This window comes from Colius striatus, chromosome 6 (genome assembly GCF_028858725.1).
Source record: "Colius striatus isolate bColStr4 chromosome 6, bColStr4.1.hap1, whole genome shotgun sequence".
In the NCBI taxonomy this organism is placed as follows: Eukaryota; Metazoa; Chordata; class Aves; order Coliiformes; family Coliidae; genus Colius; species Colius striatus.
Genome location: NC_084764.1, coordinates 34,849,812 through 34,876,504, shown reverse-complemented (window position 1 = coordinate 34,876,504; position 26,693 = coordinate 34,849,812). Strand labels below are relative to the sequence as shown.

Below are 26,693 nucleotides of genomic sequence, written 5' to 3'. Positions count from 1 at the left end.
TTCCTGCTCTGGGCTACAGGCTGATCCCCAGGCCAGATCCTGTGCTGGGTGTACTGGTGATTGCACTGTGTAGAGCACACTCACTGCCAGGGATGGGAGAAGGCAAGAAGGGATGGACATCAAAACTGGAGCTTTCGTCTGCTTCCCAATTTCTGAGCGATAGTGATTTTGAGCAGCCAGCAATGTCCCACCCTGAACAAGCCTGATCATCCTCGAGGTGGGCTCAAACCCTGGGAGGCTTTACTTTCCCTCAGTGATGGGCACCACAGCTCCTGCCAAACCCCACATCCCAGCAGGAAAACTCTCTAAACCCACTAGAAGGGATCCAGCGGCATCCAGGATAGGACCCCACTTTCCCAGAGGCCAGCACATACAAACACACACACACGCACACACACACACAGAGCATCATCTCCAAAGGCTTGAAACAAATCCAAAGTTTTATTTCCAATGAGTACACAGACCACGTAGGATGGGGATGCGCTTACACATCACAACGCTCCTCTCCCTCCCCACGCTGGCTGTCGGCTCCAACCGCCCCCTCCCCACAAGCCTGGCACTGGCAGGTTGGCACCCGTTGGCACCGGAGGGACGGACTCACCCCCACCAGCAGCAACCCTGGCAGAACAAAACCCAAGAGAAAGTCTTTTTCCAGTACTCCAGATATTTTTCTTGAACAGCTCGGGGGTAGAGTTGAATGTCATTTGATACCACGCTGGAAATACAGCATCAGGATGGAGAGATGACTGGTATTTTTGTTGGGGGGGGGTGTGGGGGGGGTGGAAATGATCTTGGCAGGCAATCTCTACTTGGCTAACAAAGGCCTATCTGTGTAAATATAAATACTGGGGTGAAATACCTGGCAGCACACCAATGTCAACACCACTACCAACATAAAATAAAGACCAGCAACGTAAAACACCTTCAATGAGTAGTTTAGGTTAATTCAAAATCCATCCCCCCACCCCCCTGTCCCTACTCTTCATGCAGCTTTATTTCATCATTTACTTATTAAGAATTCGAGTTGTAAAATACACAAGTCGTTAAAAAAATTGTTACAAACCACTTTGTGACAGCATTTGAAAAGGGTTGGGGCATGAGCCCCGGGTCAGCCCGGCTGCACTTCACTCTCTGTGACGGTAAATCCGCATTAAAAAGAAAAGACAAACCCAGGACGGGGTATTTACACCTCTGCCTTGTACCACCAAGGGTGAAACCAGCTTCATCCATCCTTCACCCTAACGCTACGTGAGCTGTAGTAAAAAGATAGGGAGAGGGAGGTTAGGGGAGGCTGAAAGCCACTGCAGGAGGGCTGGGGCCACCCCGGATACTCGTGTCGTATAAACGTTCCCAGATGCCAAAAGTTTTGAGTCCAGTGTAAGAACAACTGGTCTTCTCTGTAGAAGACTAGAAAAAAGAGTATGAAAAGGTAGAAAAACCAAAATGCACTTGTTACGGGCTAGAAAGATTTGCTGGAAGGTACCCAAAGGTACCCAAAGAAAAGGTACCCAAAGACTTGTCCTCTTGAAGCCACAGGGATTTTGAAGCTGGTACCTGATTGAGAACTACAGTTTAGCAGAGTCACTCCCAAAAGCCCTATGTGACACCCACCTATTTTTGTACACAGACCCCCAAGTTATGATTCCCAAAGTCTCCCAGGAGTGTAGGTGAGTGGGGAAAGCCAGGAGGCGTTTGGCAGCAGAGAGGGAAGCCCTGGCTGCAAAAGCTTTAACTCGAGGCAGAGACAGAAAAGGTGCCTGTGTGTCCCCTGAAACGCTGAGGGTGGATGAACCAGACCTGGGAACGATTCCCTAGCCTGAAATGGAACTCAGGCTGCATGTAAACAAGGTATTGGGCACCTCCGTGAAGGGCTGGCCCCACGGCTTCTTCCCCCATGGCTCTCCTGCCCCTGCCTATTGTGGTGGGCGACAGTGGGAACAGGAGAGCTGGTGGGGGTGAGAAGGGGCAGGAGCATCCCGCCACCGAGCAGCATCCATGGTGGGGCAACACCCCAGCCCAGCCCCAAGGGGAGAAGATGCTTCCGGGAAGCTGAAAGAGCAGGACATGGACCAAGCGAGGAGGGCAGAGGCACAGAGGTGTGGGAGAAGAGGAAAGACCCAGAAAGAAGTGGCCGACTTTGATGGTTTGTTTTTGAGCTACCCCGCACTGCCCGGGGACCGGCACCTACCCTGAGGCAGCAGGCGTTTCAGGCACGTCTAAGGCATCACCGGAGTCATCTTCACTGTCAGAATCACCTGGGTTTCCTCGCTACAGCTTCTCCCAGCAGCACGTGGCATCAAAGGAGAGAAAAGAAAAGCCTGGAGCAGATGAACAGAGCGCTAACTCTCATGCACTACCACCAAACGCCGTCACAGGAGTGGGAAGCACCAACCACGACACGTGACTCACTTTTACTCGCAGAGCCGAAGCGAATCATATACCAAATGTGAGAGAGTAAAGTGGGGCTCACTTGGAAAGAGCTGCCAGCACGTGGGGTGCAGGCAGGAGCTGCCAGAGCCCTCCCTAACCCACCGCTCCAGCCCCGTGCTCTGCTGCTGCCGCTGCCCGAAATGGAAAAGCACAAGACCAGACACTGAGTAACAGCACAACAAAAGGTGAACCTGCATGGAACCTGCAGCTATGGACCTCGACGACTTCAATTAAAAAAACAAATCATCATATATTTTGGAAAGAAACCAACAACATCATTCCAAGAAGGTTATACACATCCTTAGCAAGTTACTTTGCTCAGCACAGCTCTGGTGCTATAAATATGGAACAACCAAACGATTTTGTGTGAGCAGAAAAGTGACACCAATTTATTCTTTACTTTTTTTTTTTTTCCTCTTTTTTTTTCCCTTTTTTTTTTCTTTTTCTTTCTAGGCAACTCTACAGACTTCAGATCTTTTGCCTTGCAATGCAGATCATCTTATCCCCCCAAAAGTGGCCAGGTTCTTTAAACATGCACATCTCTGTAGCTTCCAGGCCGTATATTTTACTGATTTTTGATTAAATTCTGTGGACTAGCAGGTCGTCCCCGTTCCTAAAAACTCTACACCAGTGTTCAGGGTGGCCTGAGGGCTGGTCAGGCTCCTCGAGGGTTTACAGGATCACACAGAAGAACTTCTTCTCTCTAAAAGGGTTTTCTGAGGCTGGGACGGGGGTCAATAGGGGGTCCTCCTTGGCGTGGGCTTCACAGTATGCCATCAGGTCTGCTGCTGCTTTTGATACCTGGAGTAGAAGGAGCCACACATTAGGGACAAACTGTGCTGGGAACATCCCACCCTGAGAGATCCCACTGGTGGGATCCCCAACCCAGGGTCTGCAACATTATCCCCTGGGCAATGACCTGAGGGACAAACTGAGAGCATGTCCTAGCAGTGCTGAGCTTTCCCCTCTGGGCTCTTGCCTTGCCAGTGTGTGCTCCTGTGAGCAGCCTGCACATCCTTCAACCATTTGCCACCTTCACCCAGCTTGATGGTAGTGAGGACTGATTTCAGCTGGCTCTGTCTCCCTGCCAGCTCTCCCCCCAGGCCCTCGGCAGGGATGTCCACAGCTGCTATAGCAACGTTTGCTGCCTGCAGCAACCCACTGGGGCTATTTATTCAGGAGACAGAAACAGCTTCCAAGCGGCTGGAGCTCACTCTGGCCCTGAGAGATGAGGTTTTGCTTTGCAAGCACCCAGATGTGTCTGCAGACAGCAGTCAGCCCTGGAGCATCTCCCTGCCTGTGATCATCTGCTATCCACCTAAGTGGAGAAGACAAACCCTCTGGGATCTCAGGCTTCAAGCTGATGAGCTGTTGACTGCCCAGAAGCAGCAACTCCACCAGGGTGACAGAAATGGGCAGAATAGAGGAAACATGATTGGGTTTTCCATAGGAAAGAGGCTTTAGGACAGTAGTACTTTCAGAGTTCAATCATAGGATCACTGAATGGTGAGAGTTGGAAGGGACCTCTAGAACTCATCCAGATCAATCCCCTGCTAAAGCAGCTTCCCCTCCCTCAGGGGGCACAGGAACGTGGCCAGGCGGGTTTGGAAACCTCCCGAGAAGGAGCCTCCACACCCTCCCTGGGCAGCCTGGGCCAGGGGCTGACAGCCATTTCAAAGAAAAAGTTCTTCCTCAGCTCCAATCTAAACCTCCTCTGGGGCAACTGGAGCCCATTTCCTCTTGTCATTACTGGGGAGAAGAGACCAACCTCCACCTCACCACAGCCTCCTGTCAGGGAGTTGCAGAGAGTGCTCCTGTCTCCCCTCAGCCTCCTCTTCTCCAGGCTGAACACCCCCATTTCCTCAGCTGCTCCCCATCACACTTGTGCTCCAGCCCCTTCCCCAGCTCCGCTGCCCGGCTCTGGACACGCTGCAGCCCCTCAGTGTCCCTCTGGCAGTGAGGGGCCCAACACTCAGCACAGCACTCGAGGTGCAGCCTCACCAGGGCCCAGCACAGTGGGACAGTCACTGCCCTGGGCCTGCTGCCACACCGGTGCTGACACAAGCCAGGATGCCCTTGGCTTGCTTGGCCCCTTGGGCACACTGCTGGCTCATGTTCAGCCACTGTCACTAACCCCCCACAGGCCCTTTCCCTCTATCAGCTTTCCAGCCCCTCTGCCCAGCCTGTGGCGATGCCTGGGGTTGGTGTGACCCGAGTACAGGACCCGGCCATGGGCCTTGTTAAACCCCATCCCATTGCTCTCAGCCCATCACTCCAGCCTGGCCAGGGCACTCTGAAGAGCTTTCCTGCCCTCAGGCAGGTCCATGCACACACTCAGCTTGGTGTTATCAGTGAACAAGCCACGTTACCTTTATCCTGTCGATGTTGGCCTCCATCTTCAGCTGCTCCACCAGCTTGCGTGCTTGTGCGATGCTAGCAGTGTTGTTGCTAGCCATGGGTGGGCCAGGCACGCTCCAGGGGGCTGCAGGCACACACACATCTGGGTGAACAACTCGACTGGGCAGAGAGCCGCTGCCAGCCCTGACACCCCCCAGATGGTAGGCTAGGGCTGTGTGTGTGGAGCTGAGCTGTGTGAACGGGTGTGTGAGGATGCTCCTGTGCTGTCCCAGAGTGGGATGTGCCCTATGAGCCACTCCCTGGGGACACTGGGACTCTCTAGAGCACAGCCTGCAGCAGCAGGACCCCAGCTGAGCTGCACTTTGCCTTTTGCTGTTATGGCAAATGCTGTGGTGGTAACAAGGCCAAAGGAAATCAGGAGGGGCTCCCCCCAAGCAGCCCAACGCTGCCTGGAGCTGCCGTGCCAAGCTCGTTCCCCTGCCCTGAGCCTGGCACATCATCCAGCCCTTCCAAGCCTCCGGTGTCTCTTGGCCTCCCTTGCTTTGGCCCCGCTGCCAACTTGAACACTGAGATGCTAAACAGGATGCTGGAGTTTCCTGTTTCTGGAGGTTTCTACCCCAGGCAGGAGGGGGATGCTCACTAAGTCCATGCCACCACCACCTCGATCACGGATGTTTTCCTGTTGCCTTCTAACAGCCCTGAGCTCCAGCAGCTGCTGCTTTCACAAGCAGCAAGTATTTCACAGGAGAGGCACAGCCCTGCTGTGCTGGTCCTTGCTTGGTATGGGCTCCCTGCGAGCTCAAATGGGAGATTTTTGGCAATGTTCTGCAATAGCAGGATGCAGCAAGCCCCCTGCCAGTCCCTCAGGTGATGGCATAAGGATGGCAGAGCCCTACAATGAAGGAGGACACCGAAAAGCTGGGGACACATTCACCTCAAGCCCATCTCAGGGGATATAATGATGCTTGGAAAAAAGCTCATCCTGCAACCTACAGGAAAAAACCAGCATTGAGCAAGATGCCCGTGCTTGGAGGTGACTGGAGAGCAAGTCATGCTGGGGCCAGACATGGTTTCAGGATGAGACCCCCTCCCCCGCCACTCCCTGCCCGTTGGGGAACACAAGGAGGAGTTATTTTTACCAGAAGCAGGTCACTCTGGAGAGCTGTGTCTCTAGGGGAAGATCTGCTCCTCTTGGCCGTGGGCGACCTGTAAATAAGGAGAACATAAAAAAAAAGAAGAGGGGCCAGGTTAGGTTGCTGTGATGCCAGCCAAGGCAACAAGGACATTACTTATGGCACCATGAAGCCCAGAGCCCTTGCAGACGCCGAGTCCTGCACCCCACGGGGAAGGCAGAAAGGCTGTGGGTTTCCTTCCGTATCCCCCTCCCTCCCTCCCGTGCACAGCCCCAGTGACATTATTTGTTTGAATTCAGTGAGGTTTTTGGCACAGGAAGAGGTTCCAACTCAGCGGGCAACTATCCGAGGGCTGTTGGCAGCTGGGCTGCTCCGTAGCCTCCAGCACATGGGAGCACGTTGTAGGAGGCAATTTAACTGTCTGGTGCACTGAGCACATAGCAGGGCGGAAAGAACATCTCCTGGGGAAGGCTGCCAAAATCTTACCCTCTTTGCTGCAGCCCAGCTCCCACAGAGCATATTTGTCAACACTTATCAATATCTAAAGGGGGGCTGTTGAGATGATGGGGCCAGGGTGTGGAGGCTCCTTCTCGGGAGGTTTCCAAACCCGCCTGGCCACGTTCCTGTGCCCCCTGATGGAGGGGAACCTGCTTTAGCAGGGGGTTGGGCTGGATGAGCTCTGCAGGGCCCTTCCAACCCCCACCATGCTGGGATTCTGTTATACATCCCTGATGGCCCAAACTCCTGCCTGGGTCTGCTCTCACCAGGCAAAGCTCTGCACCACGGTTTATGGTTTAGCTCAAGCACGTGCACTGTTTCCGTGCTGTTTTTTCTCAGCTCTCCCCCATATTTTTCTGCTGGAGAGGCATCTGAGCAGCAGCTTACCAGGGTGCCTCTCCCCTGCTTTTGCTTTCAGTTCCCCCTGCAAAGCCACAGAGTGGATGGCGGTGGCAATGCCACAACATGTCTGGCACCACGGCTGGTGGCCACCGAGGCGTACATCAACCCTGGCTTCGTTGCATGGTTTGGATGCCTCAGAGACTTTTCTAATGCAGCAAATGTTATTCTCGTGGATGTTGTGCCATTTCACAGACAGAACCGTGGTCTGCCGCTGCTCCAGGAGCAGGGAGTCGCTTAGGGACACAACTTCAATGTCATGGCAGCAGGCACAGGAGTGGGGAGGACTGCTGGGAGCTCCTGAAGGGCTGTTACAGCCCCAATCTGTTAAAACAAAACACATATATCCAACCCTGCCAACCACCCTCATGCATGGAAAGCCTCCCATCCAGCCCTAGAGGAAGTACAGTTGAAAAGGCAGCCCAGAAAAACAAGATCAGAGAAGACAAAGAGGCTGGTGAGACAGAGGAGGGGACAGCTGTGTGAGCAGCCTGCTGTGTGAGGGGCGGCTGGGAGGGTGCTTGCAGGACCTATCCCTCCACTCCAGCCTTGCACAGCCCCTTGTCAGACACTTGATGCAGGAGCTTAAACCACTTTGAGAGCAGTGATGGCTTTTACAGCCTTTCTAATTGATCCTTCACCCATACTGGTCTCTGGTGAGGCCACACCTCAAACACTGTGTTCAGTGTTGGGCCCCTCACTGCCAGAGGGACACTGAGGGGCTGCAGCGTGTCCAGAGCCGGGCAGCGGAGCTGGGGAAGGGGCTGGAGCACAAGTGTGATGGGGAGCAGCTGAGGGAATGGAGGTGTTCAGCCTGGAGAAGAGGAGGCTGAGGGGAGACATGAGCACTCTGCAACTCCCTGACAGGAGGCTGTGGTGAGCAGGGATTGGTCTCCTCAGTAATGAATGACAGGACAAGAGGAAATGGGCTCAAGTTGCCCCAGAGGAGGTTTAGATTGGAGCTGAGGAAGAGCTTTTTCCCTGAGAGGGTTGTCAGCCCCTGTGCCAGGCTGCCCAGGCAGGTGGGGGAGTCCCCATCCCTGGAGCTATTGCACAGCCGTGGAGCTGAGGTGCTGAGGGCCATGGGTTAGTGGTGGGCTGGGCAGTGTTAGGGGAGGGCTTGGACTCACTGAGCTTAAAGGGCTTTTCCAACCCCAATGATTCTATGGTTCCAGGCTGTGGGCAACTGGGTGTGCTTCCTTCAACACAAATAACGAAAATAGCAGGTGACACTTTGAAGTGAGCTCATGAATATCCATCACTGAAAAACAACCCCTGCAACAGCCCAGGCACTGCTCAGGCAGAGCAAAGCTGTTCAGACAGGGCAGCCACAAAAGCAGCTTTTTAAACCCCAAGGTGAGGACATTCCACTGTACCCCTGGGAGGGTGTGGGGCCACCAGGAGTAAACTCAAAGCCTCCATGCCTTTTCAGCTGGATGTGATTTAAGCCAAGCCAAGCTCTTTACTAATTGCAGTCAACCTAACTACACCATGGCAGGTGCCAGTGCCCCACACCACAGCAACATCTGTATTTCAGACGAGAAGACATTTTTCACGAGGGTGGTGAGGCCCTGGCACAGGCTGCTCACAGAGGTGATTGATGCCCCATCCCCAGAGACATCCAAGGTCAAGTGGAATGAGGCTCTGTGCAACCTCATATTGTTGAAGATGTCTCTGCCTGTTGTAGGCCTGTAAGGGTCCCTTCAAACCCAAACCATTCCCTGAGTTATTTCTCTTCCCCAAGACCCAGTCAGATGCAGGGTTCCCTGCCACCAGCCCCATGCTGAACTAGAAAATAGTTTTTAGTGGGTAGATGCTGAGAGCACTAGACTTCAGGCAAATTAAAACCACCTCTGAAAGTGTAGAAACCCTTAAATCAGATGCCAAAATATTTGAGGATGGCTGGTAAAAGACAATTGTCTTTTTTCCAGATCCACCTGGCCACGTTCCTGTGCCCCCTGATGGAGGGGAACCTGCTTTAGCAGGGGGTTGGGCTGGATGAGCTCTGCAGGTCCCTTCCCACCCCCATCATGCTGGGGTCCTGTGATATCTCACAGATCCCCTCTGACTGTCAGAGCTCAACTTCTGACCCTAGCCATCAAAATCCCAACCATAAACCTAAAAATTACCCAATATTTCCTGCTCCCTGGGTTGTCACAAGGCTGTTCTCACACCCGACTCTGTTGAGATGAACTTTGCCTGCAAAGGAAAGTGTTTAATAGCAATCACAGGGGAGTACAGACAGCATCTTATTTCCCTCCTTAATGGCTCCCGTGCCTGGATAATGAGATTCCTGCCTTGGAGGCCATGGGTCAATGACTAGGGATGCTATTTTATTCTAATGCTAATGATGTTTAGCATGTACAGTACATGGATATCCCCACTTTTGGGCTCTGCACTGTAATTACAACTGAGGATCTCACCAGGTTGATACTGTTCTGTTGTGCAGGGGGATCAGGGGTTATTTTGTGCACGTGGCAATAGGCTGAACTCATTTAAGAGGACACAAAAAGTCCTGCAAGAAATACCTGGACTCACAAATTTTGCTGCTGATTTTGTGCTAGCTGGTACCTCTAAAAAAACCCCCACCTAATTTATTATTGTCTCTGTTTAATGAAGAACCATTAATAGACTTGAATGACATTTACATCTTTTACCAGCAGCTCCCAGCCAAAACACGCACCAGAAACTGGGGTTTAGTTGAGCAAACAGTGAGAGGCTCCCCTGCCATCAGGGCACTGATCTAGTGTTTAGGCCATGTCTGCTCTTGGTCTGCTCATTCTGGCTTTGCCCAAATCTTCAGCTCTCACTGTTGACATGGAGCAACAAACCCCAGCCATGAGTTGCCCACTGTCCCTGTCTCAACAAGATGACACTGGGGTTTAAGTTGCTCTTTGTTAAAAGTCATCATTGCTTTGGGCCAAAGGCCAACCAGCCCTCTTCCATCCCAGTAAGTTAATCAATCTACCTTGCTTTGTCAATGCAATTTGCCCTCCCAGAACATTTATGGATCCTGAACCATTGCCCTTATCCAGGAGAGACTATTAGCACTGCACCACACTCTTCTTGATGCCCCCGAGGATGCCATTGGCCTTCTTGCCCATGAGGGCACATTGCTGGCTCATGCTCGGTTTGCCATCCACAAATTTAAATCACCATAAATTATTTCACCAAGTTGCCTGCTGCTCCCCATCCATCCCCAGCCCAGTGAGCTGCCAGCACTGACACCTGGCACAGCGTGGCACAAATTGCTTTGCCACAATCTTGACTGAAGTGAAATGCCACATACAACCCAAAAACATCTCTCTGAAAGGAGCACTGCTTCATAGCAAGCCCTCCTTGCTATGCTGCCATCCTCCTCCTCTCTCCCAAACTGTGCTCCTCTGGGGCTCTGGCATCTTGCAGCTGCCAGTTCTGCTTGCAAGAGTAATTAGCCTTCGTTTGCCAGCTCCTTGTCAGCACAAGCTGCTGTCTGCTCAGCACAGAGCTGCAGAACAAGGTCCCCAGCCTCCAGACAGCTCAAATCCCACAAAATCAGAGCCCAAGCTTCTTCCTCCCTCTTTAACCCTCATTTTTACGTGGGTTGTATGTAAGTGGAGACAGGAATTCTCTTAACAGCTGAATAAAAGAGTAATTTTAAAGGTGATTATTCAGTCCAATTACCTTAAATTAGGCATCTGTCATTACAGAAAGGGTACCTGGAAGCACACTTTGAGTGGATTGGGTCCATCACTGTTCCAAGTAATAAGATATAAAAAGTTGCCCCAGGGGAGGTTTAGATTGGAGCTGAGGAAGAGCTTTTTCCCTGTGAGGGCTGTCAGCCCCTGTGCCAGGCTGCCCAGGGTGGTGGGGGAGTCCCCATCCCTGGAGCTATTGCACAGCCGTGGAGCTGAGGTGCTGAGGCCATGGGTTAGTGGTGGGCTGGGCAGGGTGAGGGGAGGGCTTGCACTCAAGGAGCTTAAAGGGCTCTTCCAACCAAAATGACTAGATGATTCTATGAAAGGCAGCTGGTTGGGACACTGGCACCTTGCAAAGCCTTTTATTACATTCTTGAAGGTGTAAATAAGCATCAAATGAGATTTTACAGGTGGCACAAGACACCTCCTGCATCTCCAGGGTTCTGCAGCCTTTGTCCCTCCAGCTGCTTTCCTCTGTGGTTCCAAACCTGTCGATCACATCTTCTCCTTCCCCCAATTTTTCCACCTCCCAGTGTTTTTATCTCTGCTTTGCAGAAAACCATTCTCCCTCCACCACCCTGCTGAACCAAAAGGAAAAGCTCTGTGGGAAAGAAACCGAAAGTGCCGACATCTGTCAGGGCAGAAACCTCACGTAACTCCACTGTAGAGACCAAAAGCAGCTCCCCAGAGCTGCATCCCCCACCACCAGCTCATTCTCAGAGTGAAAGCAGGACCCTCCCTGCTTCTCAGTTTCAATGAAAACCTCATGTTTTCCACCACAGAAGCACTGGCTGTTTTCCACTCTGCAGAAAAGCAGGCAAACCCCAGTGGGGCAGACAGGATTTTGGGGAGCATAAGGCTCAGGCTTGTTTCTACCAGGCAGACATCACCCAGGGTTTTTTTTTTGGTCCAGGAAAGGTGCTATGGTGGGTATTGTAATGGAGGGATTTGTTCCAGCTCTCACTCATGCAGGGCTTACTCCTGCCCCTTGCACATCCCAGAGGCAGCATCAACCAACACGGTCCCTACCGAGGCGAGTGGGATCTCCTGAAAAAAAATGCCTCTTCTTCCCCAAAAACTAAGATACGGCCTCCAGAACAGATAACCAAGCGTATGGCCACGCTGCCTTCCCCCACACAGCCCTTGCAAGCCATCCTGTTGCTTCTGCTAAAAGCCATTGCTAAAAATAGGTGGCTCAGCTGAAAAATAATTACTAAATATATCCAGAAAAAGATAAAAATACGACAGACAAAATGAAAACAGCTGAGCCACGTTTGCAGGGGGCGGGAGCTGCTGTAGCCACGTTGATCTCGACAGCAGTTGCAGACCTGGCTGGGAAAGGAGCCTTTATACACCCAAATGACATGTGTTAATGAAATACTCATTTCCTTAAGCAAAGGAAATGTTAGGGGCCAGATTTGTGCCCATGGGCTCACCAACTTGTTGGGGCAAAGGACCATCATCCTCAGTGCTGGTGACAGCCCCCACCCAGCCTCCATCCATGGGGACTTTATTGCCTTCTCCCATGTCCATTTTTTTCCACCTGATGTCTAAGACGGTGTTTAAATCCTAGAAAAGCAGCTCACAGGTCAGAGACACATCAGCAAGGAAAGAAATAAATAAATTAAAAGGCACCCAAGTGGAAAAATGGGCCTGTTGCCATGGAAACAGTTTCATTAGCACACCAGCATCCAATCCCTACTGCCAAATAGGGGCGAGGTGGGACGGGTGCCCGCTTTAGCCTTGGTGCTGGTGTTTCACCGTGTTTGGTGGGTTTCTGATCTGGGGGTGTTAACTGACAGCTGCTGAACATGAGCCAGCAGTGTGCCCAGGTGCCCAAGAAGGCCAAGGGTATCCTGGCTTGTGTCAGCACTGGGGTGGCAGCAGAAGCAGGTCAGGATTGTCCCCCTGTGCTGGGCCCTGGTGAGGCTGCAGCTCGAGTGCTGTGTTCAGTGTTGGGTCCCTCACTGCCAGAGGGACACTGAGGGGCTGCAGCATGTCCAGAGCTGGGGAAGGGGCTGGAGCACAAGTGTGATGGGGAACAGCTGAGGGAATGGGGGTGTTCAGCCTGGAGGAGGCTGAGGGGAGACATGAGCACTCTCTGCAACACCCCAAAAGGAGGTTGTTTGTGGGGTGTTGGCCTCTTCTCCCCAGTTAGAAGCGACAGGACAAGAGGAAACAGCCTCAGCTTTCCCCAGAGGAGGTTTAGGTCGGAGCTGAGGACGAACTTTTTCCCTGAGAGGGTTGTCAGCCCCTGTACCAGGCTGCCCAGGGAGGTGGGGGGAGTCCCATCCCTGGAGCTATTGCACAGCCGTGGAGCTGAGGTGCTGAGGCCATGGGTTAGTGATAGGCTGGGCAGGGTGAGGGGAGAGGTTGGACTCAAGGAGCTTAAAGGGCTTTTCCAAGCAAAACAATCCTATGATTCTATGATATGGTGTCTTCCTCTGGCCAGGTATCATGAGGAAGGAGCACTGACCTGCCCTAGGGTCAGCACAAGGCCCTGTCACTGCATGGATGTCATTGGGGTTGACAATCCCTGTGCTGAAAGTCAGAGGTTTAACAACAGCATCGCTTCACCACTTGATGAAGCTGCAGATTTCCAGCAAGCCAAAAAACTGTGTGACCCTCCCAACCCTCGTCTACAGCCTTTGGGGATGTACCTGTGAAGAAAAAAAGCTGCTATTTGGGGGAAAACCCTGGGGAAAAAAAGAGTGTTTTGTGTTTAATGCACAAGAGACAAACCCATCAGTGTGCACTGGTCAGGCACTGGGAGGATCAATGGCCTGGGAGCTTGGCCAGACACTGAGGAATAAGGATGCACAAGGTGTAGCAGTTCCAACCAAGCCAAGCTGCAGTGAGTGTCACCTTCCCCTGGCCTGTGTTTTCATTCTGATTGAAACATCCATCACTCTGGTACTCCCTTTGAGCCTCAGGTCTGCCCCTGTCCTCGTACTCCCCATGCCCATGGCAATGCTTCCCAGGGGCAAGGCCTGCTGGGGGGCAGTTGGGCTCCTTGCTATCTGCTTCTGCTGTGGCACAAAAAGAAAAGGGCCTCAGCTGTCACACTTCGGTGTGACACATGAGAAGGGACAGATATGGGCATACATCCTGTCCTGCCATCCCCAGCACCATCTTCTGGGCTCTCCTGCAGCAAGGGGTCCCCAATACCACTGCTGCACTCCACCAAAATGACTGGAACGTGTCCAGGCGGGTTTGGAAACCTCCTGAGGAGGAGCCTCCACACCCTCCCTGGGCAGCCTGGGCCAGGGCTCCCTCACCTCAACAACAAAGGAGTCTCTCCCTGTGTTTAAGTGGAACCTTTTGTGTTCCAGTTTGTGCCCATTACCCCTTTCAGAAGTGCTCCAGTCCCCTCAGCATCTCGGAAGCCCTGTGCTGGCCTCTCTCCAGCACTTCCTCTCTTGAGCTGGGGAGCCCAGAACTGGACACCCCAGAACTGGACACAGTACTCCAGATGTGGCCTTACCAGAGCAGGACAGAGGGGCAGGATAACCTCAGCTGGCCTTCACCCTCCCCAGACTTAAGGAAAACACCAACGCTCTTAGCTCCTTACATTTTGTTTTTATGAAACTTGCCTGACAGGAGAACATGCAACTTCAGACATTCCTTAAAGCCACTGGTGCTCCCCACAAAAAACAGGGTTTCTCAGAAATGCCTCCTGCAAAGCAGTATCTGTGTGCCTCAGGCATCTCCAGCCTCCTCATCGGGCTGGAAGATGAAGGCATCTCCACAGTCTTTGAAGTTCCCCTGATAGACCAAAGCGTCTCCAGCACACAGATAGCCCAGTAAACATGGAAAAGGGAAGGAGGAGAGGACTGGGCAGAGAAGAGAAGTGCTGGGGAAGGGCAAAATGTACAGACATATCACATTTTGCCCCAGGGTCCTACAGCTGTTTTTGGTGGAGGGGCTTACGGGATCCCATCTGATGGATGCAGACGTCCCCTCCCAATGTGCCTACTGTCCCCATGGCAGAGCTCTCCTTTCCCCCACCAACTTGTGGGGCTCCCCTGTGGTCCCACACCCTCCCATGAGTTGGACACCCAGCTTTCTCCCTGTCAGGTCCATGAAACCCTTGGCAAAGCAGCTGCAGCCACTACGGCTCAGGGCATCACAAACACACAGGTTTCTCCCATGCCACAGGGTCCCTGCCCTGCATGGGGCTCAGCCCAGGCTGGTGGTGAATGGCAGTAGCTGCAGCCCCAGCCAATGCATGGCTTAAAATATTACACAGATACCCCTGAAAATACTTGAGTCTATTACTTTGCATTTCTACTGCAGCAACAGCCAAGTAAAGACCAGCTCCTCTCTGATAATGCACTGCACCCATGCACTCAGCAAACCTTTTCTTTAGGGTTATCATCAGCCTGGCACAGTATTTACCAAGGCCATGACCCTTCCCAGGCTGGAGTGATCCTGATTTAACTGTGTCAGCGACAACTGGTGGTAATCCAGCACTGCCAACATCCACACACCCATGGAGCAGCAGCTATATGGTCAAAGCACTGATAAAGATCAAATAAAGAATTCCCATGGAAACCCTGCTCGCCTCTTGAGCACCAAAATCCACCCCATGAAAGCTGCTTCCTACTGATGAAGTGACAGCTGGGTAGTCCCTTACTTCACAGAGCAGAAGTTTCTGCTGTATAGGGAAAAGGCAGCATCTTCCAGCTGGCCAGAAAAGAGGAGAAACCCTCCAAAAAAGCTCTTTTTTTTTCCCCCATGGAGAGACCTCTGGGAAACCAAAACCATCTTTCAATTAGAAGCATCATCACACCTGTAATTTCTTGATTACCTCCCCGAAACAACAAAAACTGACCCTGAAATAAATTATTTGTACCCACCTTGCAAAATAATAGTAATTTAAAAATCACCACAGTTCCCTGACTTTGTCCCAGGAAAAAGAGAGATGGCTAAAGTTGCTGAGGAAGGAATGAGTACAGGGAAAAGGAGCTCAACATCTGTTCATACAACTCTGAACTCCTGACCCTTAATTAAGGGAAGCAGCTGAGAGCTATTATTTCATGTTAATTAACCAATGCAATCTTAGGTTTCAGTTTTTAACACCCTTCTTGCCAGGGTCACGGTAAAGACCTTTAGGGGAAGGTGTGAGATGAGGTTTGAAAACAAAGGGAAGGAGGAGGGAGAGCCATAAGGCAGAGGTGCTTCACCCAGAGCCACATTTGCAAAGGATTTGAGTAGCTGGCTGACTCAACACCACTCCTGAGGGGAAAAAAACCCCCCACCCCGAGCCTCACACAAAGTCACCCAGAATTTGAGGCCACAGTGATGTACCAACCACCCACCCACCAGCACAGGGGCACAACCTCCCAAAGGAACTGGGGCAAGCTACTAGGTTGCCCTGGTTTGGCTAAAATGTCACATATTTAGGGAGCAACCTCCCCGTGAGACCCAGAAATGAGGAGGGAGCCTGTGGATTTGGCAGTAGCTCCTGCCATGGTGCCAAGTTGCTGGGCTCATCTTTCTGCAAAGCATTTTTTTCACCTAACATTCAAAAAACACCCCACCCCAAACCTCCTCCTTTTGCTTCCCAGAGCCTCATCCTCTCCCCCAAATAACTCCTGCAGCACATAAAACCCTCAGCTGCAGAAATCACTGCAGTGAGAAACCACTCTCCAATGATTTCACCCCAACCCAACCTTTATCAGCATTTTATTTTAAGTAACACTCACATAAAGCCCAAAAACCCTCTGCAGCCGCTGGGAATCACCCAACAAGTTACATCAGCAACGAAACAACCCCGTTAACCATCCCATTAGCTTAAGCCCCCCCCCGAGGAATTACCTTAGACTGCTTTAATTAGGTATCCACAGTACAAAAGAATTAATTAATTAGTGATAAGCACCTGAACCACATTACTCATAAGGCTCTATTTCAAGCTTCAAATACAGCAAACAGGTCAAAGCCTATCCGTTACAGCAGAGCAAAGCCCCAGCGCTGCTGTCTGGTGTTTCTCTTCCCATTCTTGCCATCAAAGCATTAAGCCTTGGGAGGGTGGTTTTTCCCCTTCTTTTTCTCCTTTTCACAGCATTCAGAGCTGATGCCTTCAGAGCCACTACTCAAATAGTGAGTGTACAACGTGGAAATGGGAGAGCTTTGTAGTTATTTTGCAGGTTTTGGGTGGTTTAGGCCTGGGTTAGGGGGTAAAACCCCCTAATCTTGCAGCTACAGGTACCCTGGAAAGCTTTTACTACAAAGCTGTTGTGCTGCAGCATCACTAAGAGACTCACCAAATGAGTAAAGCATTTGCTGAATACCAGACCCCAAGCTGCAGGTGAAGGATCACCACTAACTGTAGGTGATTTTAGCAGGTTTCTGGGTGGGGGTGTCTCTTTAGAGAGACAAAAACCCACGTCCCTGTGCTATTCTGCACATTCACAATCAATAACTTTGAATAGACCCTGACTGTGGCTTGTGCTTACCCTGCCATTCCGTGGCCTGTGACTTCCCTGCTGGCAAACTTGGGGCTACCATGGGGCTTTCTCTGAGGTGGCAGTCTGTGACAGGGATACAGGCAGGGCAGCAGAGTCCTGGCAGTGCTATGGGCAGGGATACAGGCAGGGCTGCAAACCGGGTTAGCTGGGGATGGCTGGGGAGAAGTAGGTTGCTCCTCCGCCCTCGGTCGGTGAGCTGACCCATATTATCTCAATTAAATTTCACTTCTGTGGCCTGTTGCTGCCTCTTTACTTCTTTTTTTTTTGGCTGTAACCTAATGCATTTGGGTCTAAAGCAGGACCTGGTTACAGAGGCAGCAGGTAGGCTTGGGCCCTTCCCAATGGGAGGAGGAGAGGAGGGCAAAGCCATGGCGCAGAATGGGGACAGGGATGTGGAGGGAGATGGTGAGGTGGCAGCACCGTGGCTGTGGGCTTGGCAGCTTCCCCCAGCTCGGCCCTGAGACACCTACATTTCTCCTGACCACGATGCTGCTGCAAAACAGCCACATTCTCTCCCGTGCTGTGTCCTCAGAGCCTTTCCCATGCTATTCCCCCTACTTGTCAAGCCCATCTCCATCATCCTCACCGCTTACCAACCTCCACATACAACATCTCGGTTTTCCCACAGAGTCCCTGAACTAGCCCCTTTTACCCTTAAAATGCAGGCAAAGCATCTCTGCCACACTTCCTGCTGAGTCAACGGCCCTGCTTTGTACCACCACACGTTACTCTGGCTACACTGTGAAATGACACATGCACAGCAAACACTGCTGTTACACAGGTGGGAGGAGAAAGTTCCCCCAGACACCCCCCCCCTCCCCAGCTGCTAGCCTGGGTGGTGTTTTTACACTTGCAACATCAAAAATGATGGGGGAAAAAAAAGTAGTGAAAGCCAAAGAAGCCATGCAAACCCTGGATTAAAGCAGCACAAGATGCTATTGCCCGTGTCAACCACCTAACAAGAGGTTGTAGTGAGGTGAGGGTTGGTCTCTTCTCCCAAGTAACAAGCGATAGTATAAGAGGACACAGCCTCAGGTTGTCCCAGGAGAGGTTTAGATTGGAGCTGAGGAAGAGCTTTTTCCCTGAGAGGGTTGTCAGCCCCTGTGCCAGGCTGCCCAGGGAGATGGGGGAGTCCCATCCCTGCAGCTATTGCACAGCCGTGGAGCTGAGGTGCTGAGGGCCGTGGGTTAGTGGTGGGCTGGGCAGGGTGAGGGGAGGGCTTGGACTCCAGGAGCTTAAAGGGCTTTTCCAACCAAAACAATTCTCTGATTCTATACACAAAGTGATGGACTGCACCAGACCTGTTCAATGTTGAACACCTTCCCATCCCAGTTGCCTGACCTGGGCTTGGGCGCTTGCCAGCGTGAGCAGAGCTGCTCCAGCAGCAGACACAGCCCTCAAGACTAATCAGAAGAGGTTTTGTTACAGGTTGTGGATGGCTGATAACCCTCCCAAAGCACTGCAGATACAGCAAGGGATTGAAAGTCCCCAAAAAGGCACATAAAGGTGTAGAGAAGACCCGACCACATTTCTGTGTGTCATGCTGGGGGCACCTGGATCCACAGGGATTCATGATGTCCGTGAGGACAGCACTGATCTGCCCATGGCGTTGGCCCCATCTTGAGTAGGGATTTGGGCCAGAGGCCTCCTCCTGCCTTCAAGAGTCAGTGACCATGCTGGTTCAGTACTGAAATCCCTGTTTGCTCACTGGGAAACATCTGAGAGACCCAGGAAGCAAAAGCAAAGGGGAGGTAGTGCAAATGCTCAGGCAGCCCTCCCCATGGCCACCAGTTCTCAGGACTAACACATACCCAAGCTGGAGAAAGCCAAAACCACAGCCAGAGACTTCTTCCATAACACACCTTGACAGCAAAGGCAACTGTTATCTACCTTCGGCCTGAACTCAATCTGGAAAACCAGCCAGCCTCTTCCTTTACCCCCACTCAGGCTGTCATGGAGAGGTAATCATCTTCCCACACTCTTCATCCCACTCCTGCCAAAATGGGTCAAATTCAAGAACAGAAGAAGCCCTTGGAGCCACCACCAGTGAGATAAGACTGCATTACGTGCCAATGGAACATCCTCCAGAGCAGAGAAGGAAGCCAAAACCCAACCTCCTTGTACATGGACTGAGGAAGCTCCTACCATGCAAATGTGATGGTCAGATGCTTCCTGCACCCTCGCTGGGACCTTGGGAAGGACACGTCCTACAGCAGATCTGCTGAGCTGCAGCAGCTCATGGCTCACCAGAGCTGTGCTGGGGGGTGGAGGGGAAGTGTCAGCCTGAGACACCTCCCACGAGCGGCTGCGGTCAGCACAGCAAACAGCACAGCTCTGCTTAAGAGAAACTCTGTGGAGATCACAAGAGCTCTGGTTTTGTCAGATAAGAAGAAAGAGGAGGAAATGTCACGAGGTTTACAACCAAGCAGCTAAAGATTGAGTCTGTTCACTTTCAGGGTGACTACTGAGCTTTGTGCAGCTCCTGGTACATTCAAGGCCACACTTCAGAGCTTCTCTAGGCTGCAGAGAGGGGACATTCCTGATAGACTCTCTCCTAACAGCTACCAGCACTAGAGCTGCCTGTGACCCCTATAATGTCTTAGAAAAATGGGCACTGAGAATTTCTCCCAGTGCTTTGGTTCTCATGAGACTCTGATTAAGGTCTTGGTGTTCCTCCATCTGAGATGACCCTTTAAAGAAGCAGAAGGCAGCGAGGATCTGGCAGGAGAGTTTGGGAGCAGCGACTCAGCAAGATGGTACCCCTGGGCTCCATGAATGCAAAGGGATCTTCAGGGACATTTAAACCTTCCCCCAAAGCCATAAACCTCAACAAGCTGAATGTGGCCCGTCCCTAACGAGCCACTAGCACCTTCTTGACCTGAGAAGACATCTGCAGACACTTGGGGACATACTACTCCCCATCAGAATCTGTGATCTGAGAATGGTGTCTGCAGAAGCAAAATCAAAAGAAGGTGCATGGGACAAGAGGGTTCCCTCAACTCATCCCCCCCACATCTCCTGTGTGCACAACTCAGGGCCCAACCTCAAGCAGATGACTTGTTCTCTACCACCCCTGACACCTCCCTGTTCCTCCCAAGGTCTGCTTGTGGAAGAACATGTTGAAATGGAGAACAAACTCTTGCAAGGAGATTTATACCTTGAAGAGACTCATATGTTGCCTTCATCCTGCTGACAGCAGCAGGGAGAGCAAGCTGGAGCCCCGTTCCCCCACCCTGACTTAGCTGGCAACCACTGTCCGGTTCTTCTCAACTCCCATGGGTGATGGGTAACTCACCACAGAGGGTCTGAGGCAACCCAACTCAGGCTAAGTTGTACTGCAGCTCTTTGGTTTGACTTCAGCCCTCTGGAAAACTCAAACCCACCTGATGCTGTCAAGGAAGGGGAGGGACAAGCCCAGTACCCAAAGTTCATCTCGTGGATGCTCACCTTGGGTCCATCCCAAACTGGGCATCACAGCTACAAACATAACAAAGCCCTAATGCCTGCTACACACAGAGACATGCTGGCACTGTCCTGGCATCCCCTGGTGACAGCAGGATCGTGAGGACGTTTCTGGCATCCTGGTGCATTTGAGATTCATTCCCTGACGCCCAACACCACCCTTATTCTGCTCCTTCCCTTCACTGCCCCCACTCCAAAGCCAAACCAGAGACACTGGGATCGAAAAGGAATGCAACCAATACTGCGCATCTCACATCTGCTGGTGGATGACACTTTCTTATCCCAAAATGGCCCAAAAAGGCACAGTTCCTCCAAACCCACAGTTTGCACAACACAATCTGCAGGAATTCATGGCCATGGGGAGGGTTTTAAGATGACCAAAGGCCACAGCATCCCTTCAGCACTCTCTTAAGGGGACCACAGCCCAGGTTGGTGACTCTGGATGCCTCCCCACGCCATCCCTGGGGGATGCTGCAACAAGTTAAATGCTCCTGTGCTTCATCTAGCTTCAGCTCCAGGTCTCTCCCCTGGGAGACAGCTCAGAAGGGAGCAGGCAAGAGAAATAACACATCACCTCTGCGTCCCTGCAGACGCTGGTGTGTGCACAGGGACACTGCCTGTCTCCAGGTCCCCAGGCTAGGTCCCATTATGATCTCTGCTTTTCTCAGGCTGCAAGGATTCAACGCCACATTTTCTTATCAGCAAACCAGACAAGAAAACAAATCACATCAAAAGAGAATTGTCAAACACAGGTGTCAGTGTCGGCACAAATCCTGCCCTCCACAGCAACGCCGCGTTCACCACGCCTTGGCACAAACCCCAAGCTGCTGGTGAACCCCTCCCCAGCTCCACAGTGGTTTCAGAGCCCCAGGGAGGTGTGGGGCAGGGCCAGCCCTCACCCACAGTGCTGGGGATGCCATGGGGACTGAGGCGGCCACAGGATCCATTCCCGGCTATGCTGAGCGCAGCTTTCCCTGCACCGCAGGGCTGACACAGAGCAGTGACAGCACTGCAACCACCCGACTGGAATCAGCACACAAACCCACCCCAGCACTGTCACTATTTTCCCCAAAGTGTCAGTCAGGAGGAGGAAGGAGGTTTCTCAACACTGACTTACTCTGAGCACCTTCCATAATTAGGTCTGTGTCTCTGAGCAGAGGCATCGGTGGTGGCACAGGGCAGCGACATCCTCACGGTCCCCACTGCAGCTGCTGGCTCTGCCCATGAGCATGGGCACTGGCAGCTCAGGCCACAGCCAGCCTTTGGGGCTGGGGTCCAGCAGCCCTAGTCTAGAGGATGCTGTAGGCGGTGGGAGGAGTGATGAGGAGCAGCACAGTAAAAGCAGCAACACAGCAGAGTCTGCAGTGGCAATAGCCTGCTGGAATGGGGTTTTTTCCCCTTGGAGGGATCACACAGATGCCCAGCATCCCCAATGAGCTCCAAGGTTTGGGCAAGAGAGACAGGGAACTGCTGGAGAGAGGCCAGCACAGGGCTACCAAGATGATCGGGGGACTGGAGCATCTTCCTTATGAGAAAAGGCTGCAGGACTTGGAGGTATCCAGTCTGGAGAAAGCTGAGGGGGGATCTCAACAACACAAGTACCTAAAAGGGAGTGTCAGGAGGATGGAGTGACACTGTTTTCTGTAGTGCCCAGTTACAGGACAAGGGGTAACAGGCACAAGCTGGAACACAAAAAGCTCCACTTAAACACAAGGAAAGGCTTCTTTGGTGCTGAGGTGAGGGAGCCCTGGCCCAGGCTGCCCAGGGAGGGTGTGGAGGCTCCTTCTCAGGAGGTTTCCAAACCCACCTGGACACGTTCCTGTGCCCCCTGATGGAGGGGAAGCTGCTTTAGCAGGGGGTTGGGCTGGATGAGCTCTGCAGGGCCCTTCCCACTCCCACCATTCTGAGATTTTAGATTCCTACCCAAGTTGCTCCCTCTTACAAACTCAGCTGCCTAGGCAGGACTTTTCCAGCCAGGAAGGCCACTCACAGGGATCATCATGGGAGGGACAGAGCCAACGTTCCTTCCCAAAGCCCCTGAGTGAGCAAGTGAGTGCAGGATGATAAACCTGTTAAACCAAGACACCGACTCAGCTACAGGAGATGACCCACCATGGCAGCACCTCTGTCCTGAGTCAGGGACAGAACTTTGGGGTTCCCAGAAGCACCCCTGAGAATAACCAACCCTTCCTTGCATCTCAGCTGGCTTTTGGATGCTAGACAAAGGCATCACCCACCACCAGAGACGTCCCCACAATGCCAGTACCATCCACACCTGCACCTCCCTTTGCATAAACTAATTAGCTTGAGTTATGACAGTGATGACAGACAACCGAAAGAAAATTGCTGTGTGAAAGCAAAGGAAGGACAAGATAAGGTGAAAACTAATTGTGTTTGGAAGGATAAGCAGGTCCTGGTGCAGCTGCAGCCCAGGAACTGTCGAGGTTTTTGCAGCAGCATGCAAGGGGCAAGGGGGTGATTTTTCTTAAGGTTTGGTATGATGCTGTTTCAGGGTTTGTTTTTTCTTCACTGAGCCCGTGAAAATTTGGTTTGGCATTTGAAGTCCACTGTACCTATATGGAATGCAGGAGATGCACAAGTTTAGACTCAGCATGGCTGCATCCTGGCCCCAGACTAGGGCTGTTGCATCCATCTCCCACTGCCTCCCAGCCCACAATGTGCCTGATTCACTTACACAGCTCTTATCAGAGCCATCACTAATTCATCACTGGTCTGACCCAAAGCCCTTCATCCCAGTGCCTTGAGCTGGGGTCTGGAGCAAGCCCTACTTCTCCACGAAGCCAAATCTGCACCCACCCAGCAGCTGGAGTCCATCTTCCTCCACAGCTCAGATCTGCCTCTGAACAGTGCAAGTCCCAAACAGGTTGTGCCAGGAGTGTGTGGGGAGCCAGGAGAGACAGCCTGCATTCTCCCACAGCCATCACGCTCCTCCTGGGCAGCAGAAACAGGCTCCCCTCCCCTTTCACTTCTCCCCATGTGTTTGCTGGGGGCAAGGCTGCTCCTGCTATTAAAGGGCCCAGTTTTAGGGATGTTTGCACCATGCATGTTGCAAGCAGAAGAAAAAAGATACGTGTGAGACAAGGGCTGAAGCCCCACTGGAAGAGAGCCTGCAAAGAAATAGTGCAAGAACCTGTGCATGAACCCTGCTGCACAGAGGAGCATCTCCCTCTGCCTTGCCTTCCATCCTTCCTGCCAGCATCTCCCTCTGCCTCCCATCCCAACATCTCCCTCTGCTTTCCAGCCTATCCCTCCTCCCAGCATCTCCCTCTGCCTTCCATCCCGTCCCATCCCATCCCATCCCATCCCATCCCGTCCCATCCCGTCCCATCCCGTCCCATCCCATCCCTCCTCCCAGCATCTCCCTCTGCCTTCCATCCCATCACATCCCATCCCATCCCATCCCATCCCATCCCTCCTCCCAACATCTCCCTCTGCCTTCCATTCCATCTGAACTCCATCCCTTCTCACAGCATCTCCCTCTACCTTCCATCTCATCTCATCTCATCCCATCCCTTCTCCCAATGTCTCCTTCTGCCTTCCATCCCATCCCTCCTTCCAACAGCCACCGTGACCCCACAAGAGTCTGAAGAGAGAGGGAGAAGCTGCAAGAAAAGGAGTCTGAAAAGCAAAGACAACTGCAACTCCACCCAATGGCTTCAGTCCTTCCTCTGGCTGCATCCCAGCATAAGGATGAAGCCCTCAGAGGAGCCACGCTGAGAACCGATGCAACTCGTGCCAAAAATAGTGGGTTTTTCCCATGGCAAACCCCTTATTTCCACCCCCAAACCAGGGGGAGGGAGTGGGCAGTGGAGTCTTGTGGTCCCCGGCAGCAGCATACGAATGTGGCGGCCTCAGGCATCCTGGCACCCAGGCGCTGGATGGGAAGGCACAGCCACCCCCAGGCACTGCTTTGTAGGGGCACAGGGTCTGTGGGACTCCGGCGCCAGCTCACCAGCCCTAATTACTATGGTAACAGCCTGCGCCGGCGCCTGGCCCTCCTCCTTCAGTGACTCACTGGGCTTTAAGGAAGACGTGGTGCCTCAGGCGGGCATATCTGCGTCTGCAGAGCCCCGCTGGGAAGGCATTGCCCACCCGTGCAAAGTTAGGCTTTTTGTGACATGCTCTGTTTGCAGAGACCCCGGTGCAGGGTGACAAAGCAAGGGATTAAAAAGAATACTCATAACTGGGCTTCATCACCATCTCATAGCCATTTACCTGTGGGAATCCCATCGGGCGTCCCGCTGCCATCGCCTGCTCCTGGTGTTGATAACCCCCCTGATAACTGGGACAAAATATCACCAGTGGGAAACAATAATCCCAGGAACACCAGGCCCTGAAGCACACTGGTTATGATCCCCACTGGGCCAGCTATGCCACAGTACCACTGCTCATCCAAGCCCATGGGGCCACCATCAGCTCGTTGCTGCAAGGAGAGATGCAACAAGCATCCTGAATGTGCACGGCTGGCAGCAGAGCTGGCAGCTCACGGGGAAGCTGGGAGGGAGGATGCTAGTTATGAGGGCTCCTGCAGAGCCCCCCCAAGCTGGGGATACCCCGTTTCAGAGGTAAGGTTGACTCCAGTAACCATCCAGGCAATGCTGAGGCTGCCAAACTCATGTCACAGGCGAGCAGCCGGCAGCACGCGGTGCCAGTGGCAGCAAACAGCAGCCCCTGCTTCCTCCTGCAAGCAAATGCAAGGCTGGAAAAGCCACAAGAAGCACCAAAACTGGTGCCAACAGGCCAATATGAGAGCTGGGGCAAGATGAGACTGAGCCACGTGCCCCCATAACCCACATCTCAGGGTGAGAAAAGCCTCATTCTAACCCCAGGAGCGCCTCGAAACATTCTCCTAGAGAAAGGCTTCACCCCGGGGCTTTCCTGGCAATAATTAATTGAGTCATATTTCAATCCAGCCAGCGGCCATATGGTAGAAAAGAGGATTAAAATTGCATGCTCCAGCTGCATTCAGGGAAATCCAGTTATAAGGTAAAAATCCTCCAAGCCTGGCCCCAGCCCGATGCCAGGGGACGTGCTGCTGCACCCTGCACGGCCACGGCCCCTTTCGCTCCAGGAGCATGGACTAGCTGGTGGGGCAACGGTTAGTCAGGAATTTGGGGACCCAGAGGGGAAATAAATAACACACCCAACCCACAGGCAGCAGGTACAGTGATGGCAGAGAATACGTGCTCAGAGACACTACTCTTTGGGGCAAAAGGCTTTAAGTTCATTAGTAACTCAATAGTAATGGAGTGGGGGGGGATCACTGTGCTTCGGGATTTTCCTTAAATATAAAATCCATTTTCCACCGAGGAGGAAAGAAGGCAAAAGTTTTTTGCTGGCTCCTCCTCGGGCTGAGGCACATGAGCCCTGGACCGGGTTTCTCCCCTCCTCTGCCCCCCAACACATCTTCCCAGTGAGTTGCCCAGGGTTACTCTTCCCACAAAGCACCGCCGGGGAAAAAGGGTGGATTTCGATGGGAATGATGTGGAGAGGGCCGCTGGGCACGGCGGGTGGCGATGGCAGGGTGCCCTTCTGCCTGCATGCCCACCACTGCCAACCCGCCCTGTGCCCCGAGCCCCCGTCGCTGCGGGCACATCCATCCGTTCCCGCGGGGATCTGGCGCTGGGAAAGTCTCACCCTGCCTTCCCAAGGAGATAAAAAGCACAGAGAGACAGGGAGAGCAAGAACACTACGGCTCATTCATCTGCAGGAAAAGCCGCCCCTGCGACGGCAAAGCCTCCGATTAAGCGGGGATCAACCCCTCTAAATCCGATCTTTGCTGGGCAGACTGAACTCTCGGTGCGAGGCACCTCTCCCCAGCCTCACAGCCCGGGTGGGACGGGGAGCCACCGCCACCCGAGGCCGGCGGGTCCCCGTGGGGTGGGGACGGGCACCCGGCGGCGATCTCCAGCTGGCTTGGGAGCGCTTCGGGGGCCCACGGAGGGCGGCGGGGGCTAGGGGCAGCTCTGCCCAGCGTGCTGCCAGCCTCAGCCTTTCCAGAGCCCGCAGTGCTCCCAGTGCCCCCCAGCCCCTGCTCCCCGGCCGTACCTGCAGGCGGGCGGTGCTGCCCCGAGACCCCCGCGGGGCAGGCGGCGGGACGGACGGACCGGCGGGCGGACGGACGGACGGACGGATGGATGGATGGATGGATGGAGAGGCGGAGGGAGGGATGGGGCCGGAGGCAGGAGGAGGGTGGTCAGCAGCAGCCCCGAGCGCCGAGTCCCCACCCAGCTTTGTCTGCGCTC

General features: G+C 53.0%; 1 protein-coding gene across 1 annotated transcript; it reads right to left on the bottom strand.

Moving 5' to 3' along the window:
* Window positions 1-2,895: 2,895 nt before the first annotated feature.
* Window positions 2,896-26,693, bottom strand: GNG2 (G protein subunit gamma 2). The gene is made up of 4 exons (XM_061998146.1): window positions 26,497-26,693; window positions 5,928-5,994; window positions 4,800-4,912; window positions 2,896-3,231 (listed from the first exon to the last, which is right to left on the bottom strand). Exons 3-4 carry the CDS (start codon window positions 4,884-4,886, stop codon window positions 3,103-3,105), a joined length of 216 nt encoding a protein of 71 aa, XP_061854130.1. The 5' UTR covers window positions 4,887-4,912; window positions 5,928-5,994; window positions 26,497-26,693; the 3' UTR covers window positions 2,896-3,102.

Excerpts from the sequence above, each read along its gene's own strand:
- GNG2 (XM_061998146.1), bottom strand. The coding sequence starts at position 4,886 with ATGGCTAGCAACAACACTGCTAGCATCGCACAAGCACGCAAGCTGGTG. Across the intron at positions 3,232-4,799 it reads CCAACATCGACAGGATAAAG|GTATCAAAAGCAGCAGCAGA; the intron begins GTAACGTGGCTT and ends CTTCTACTCCAG.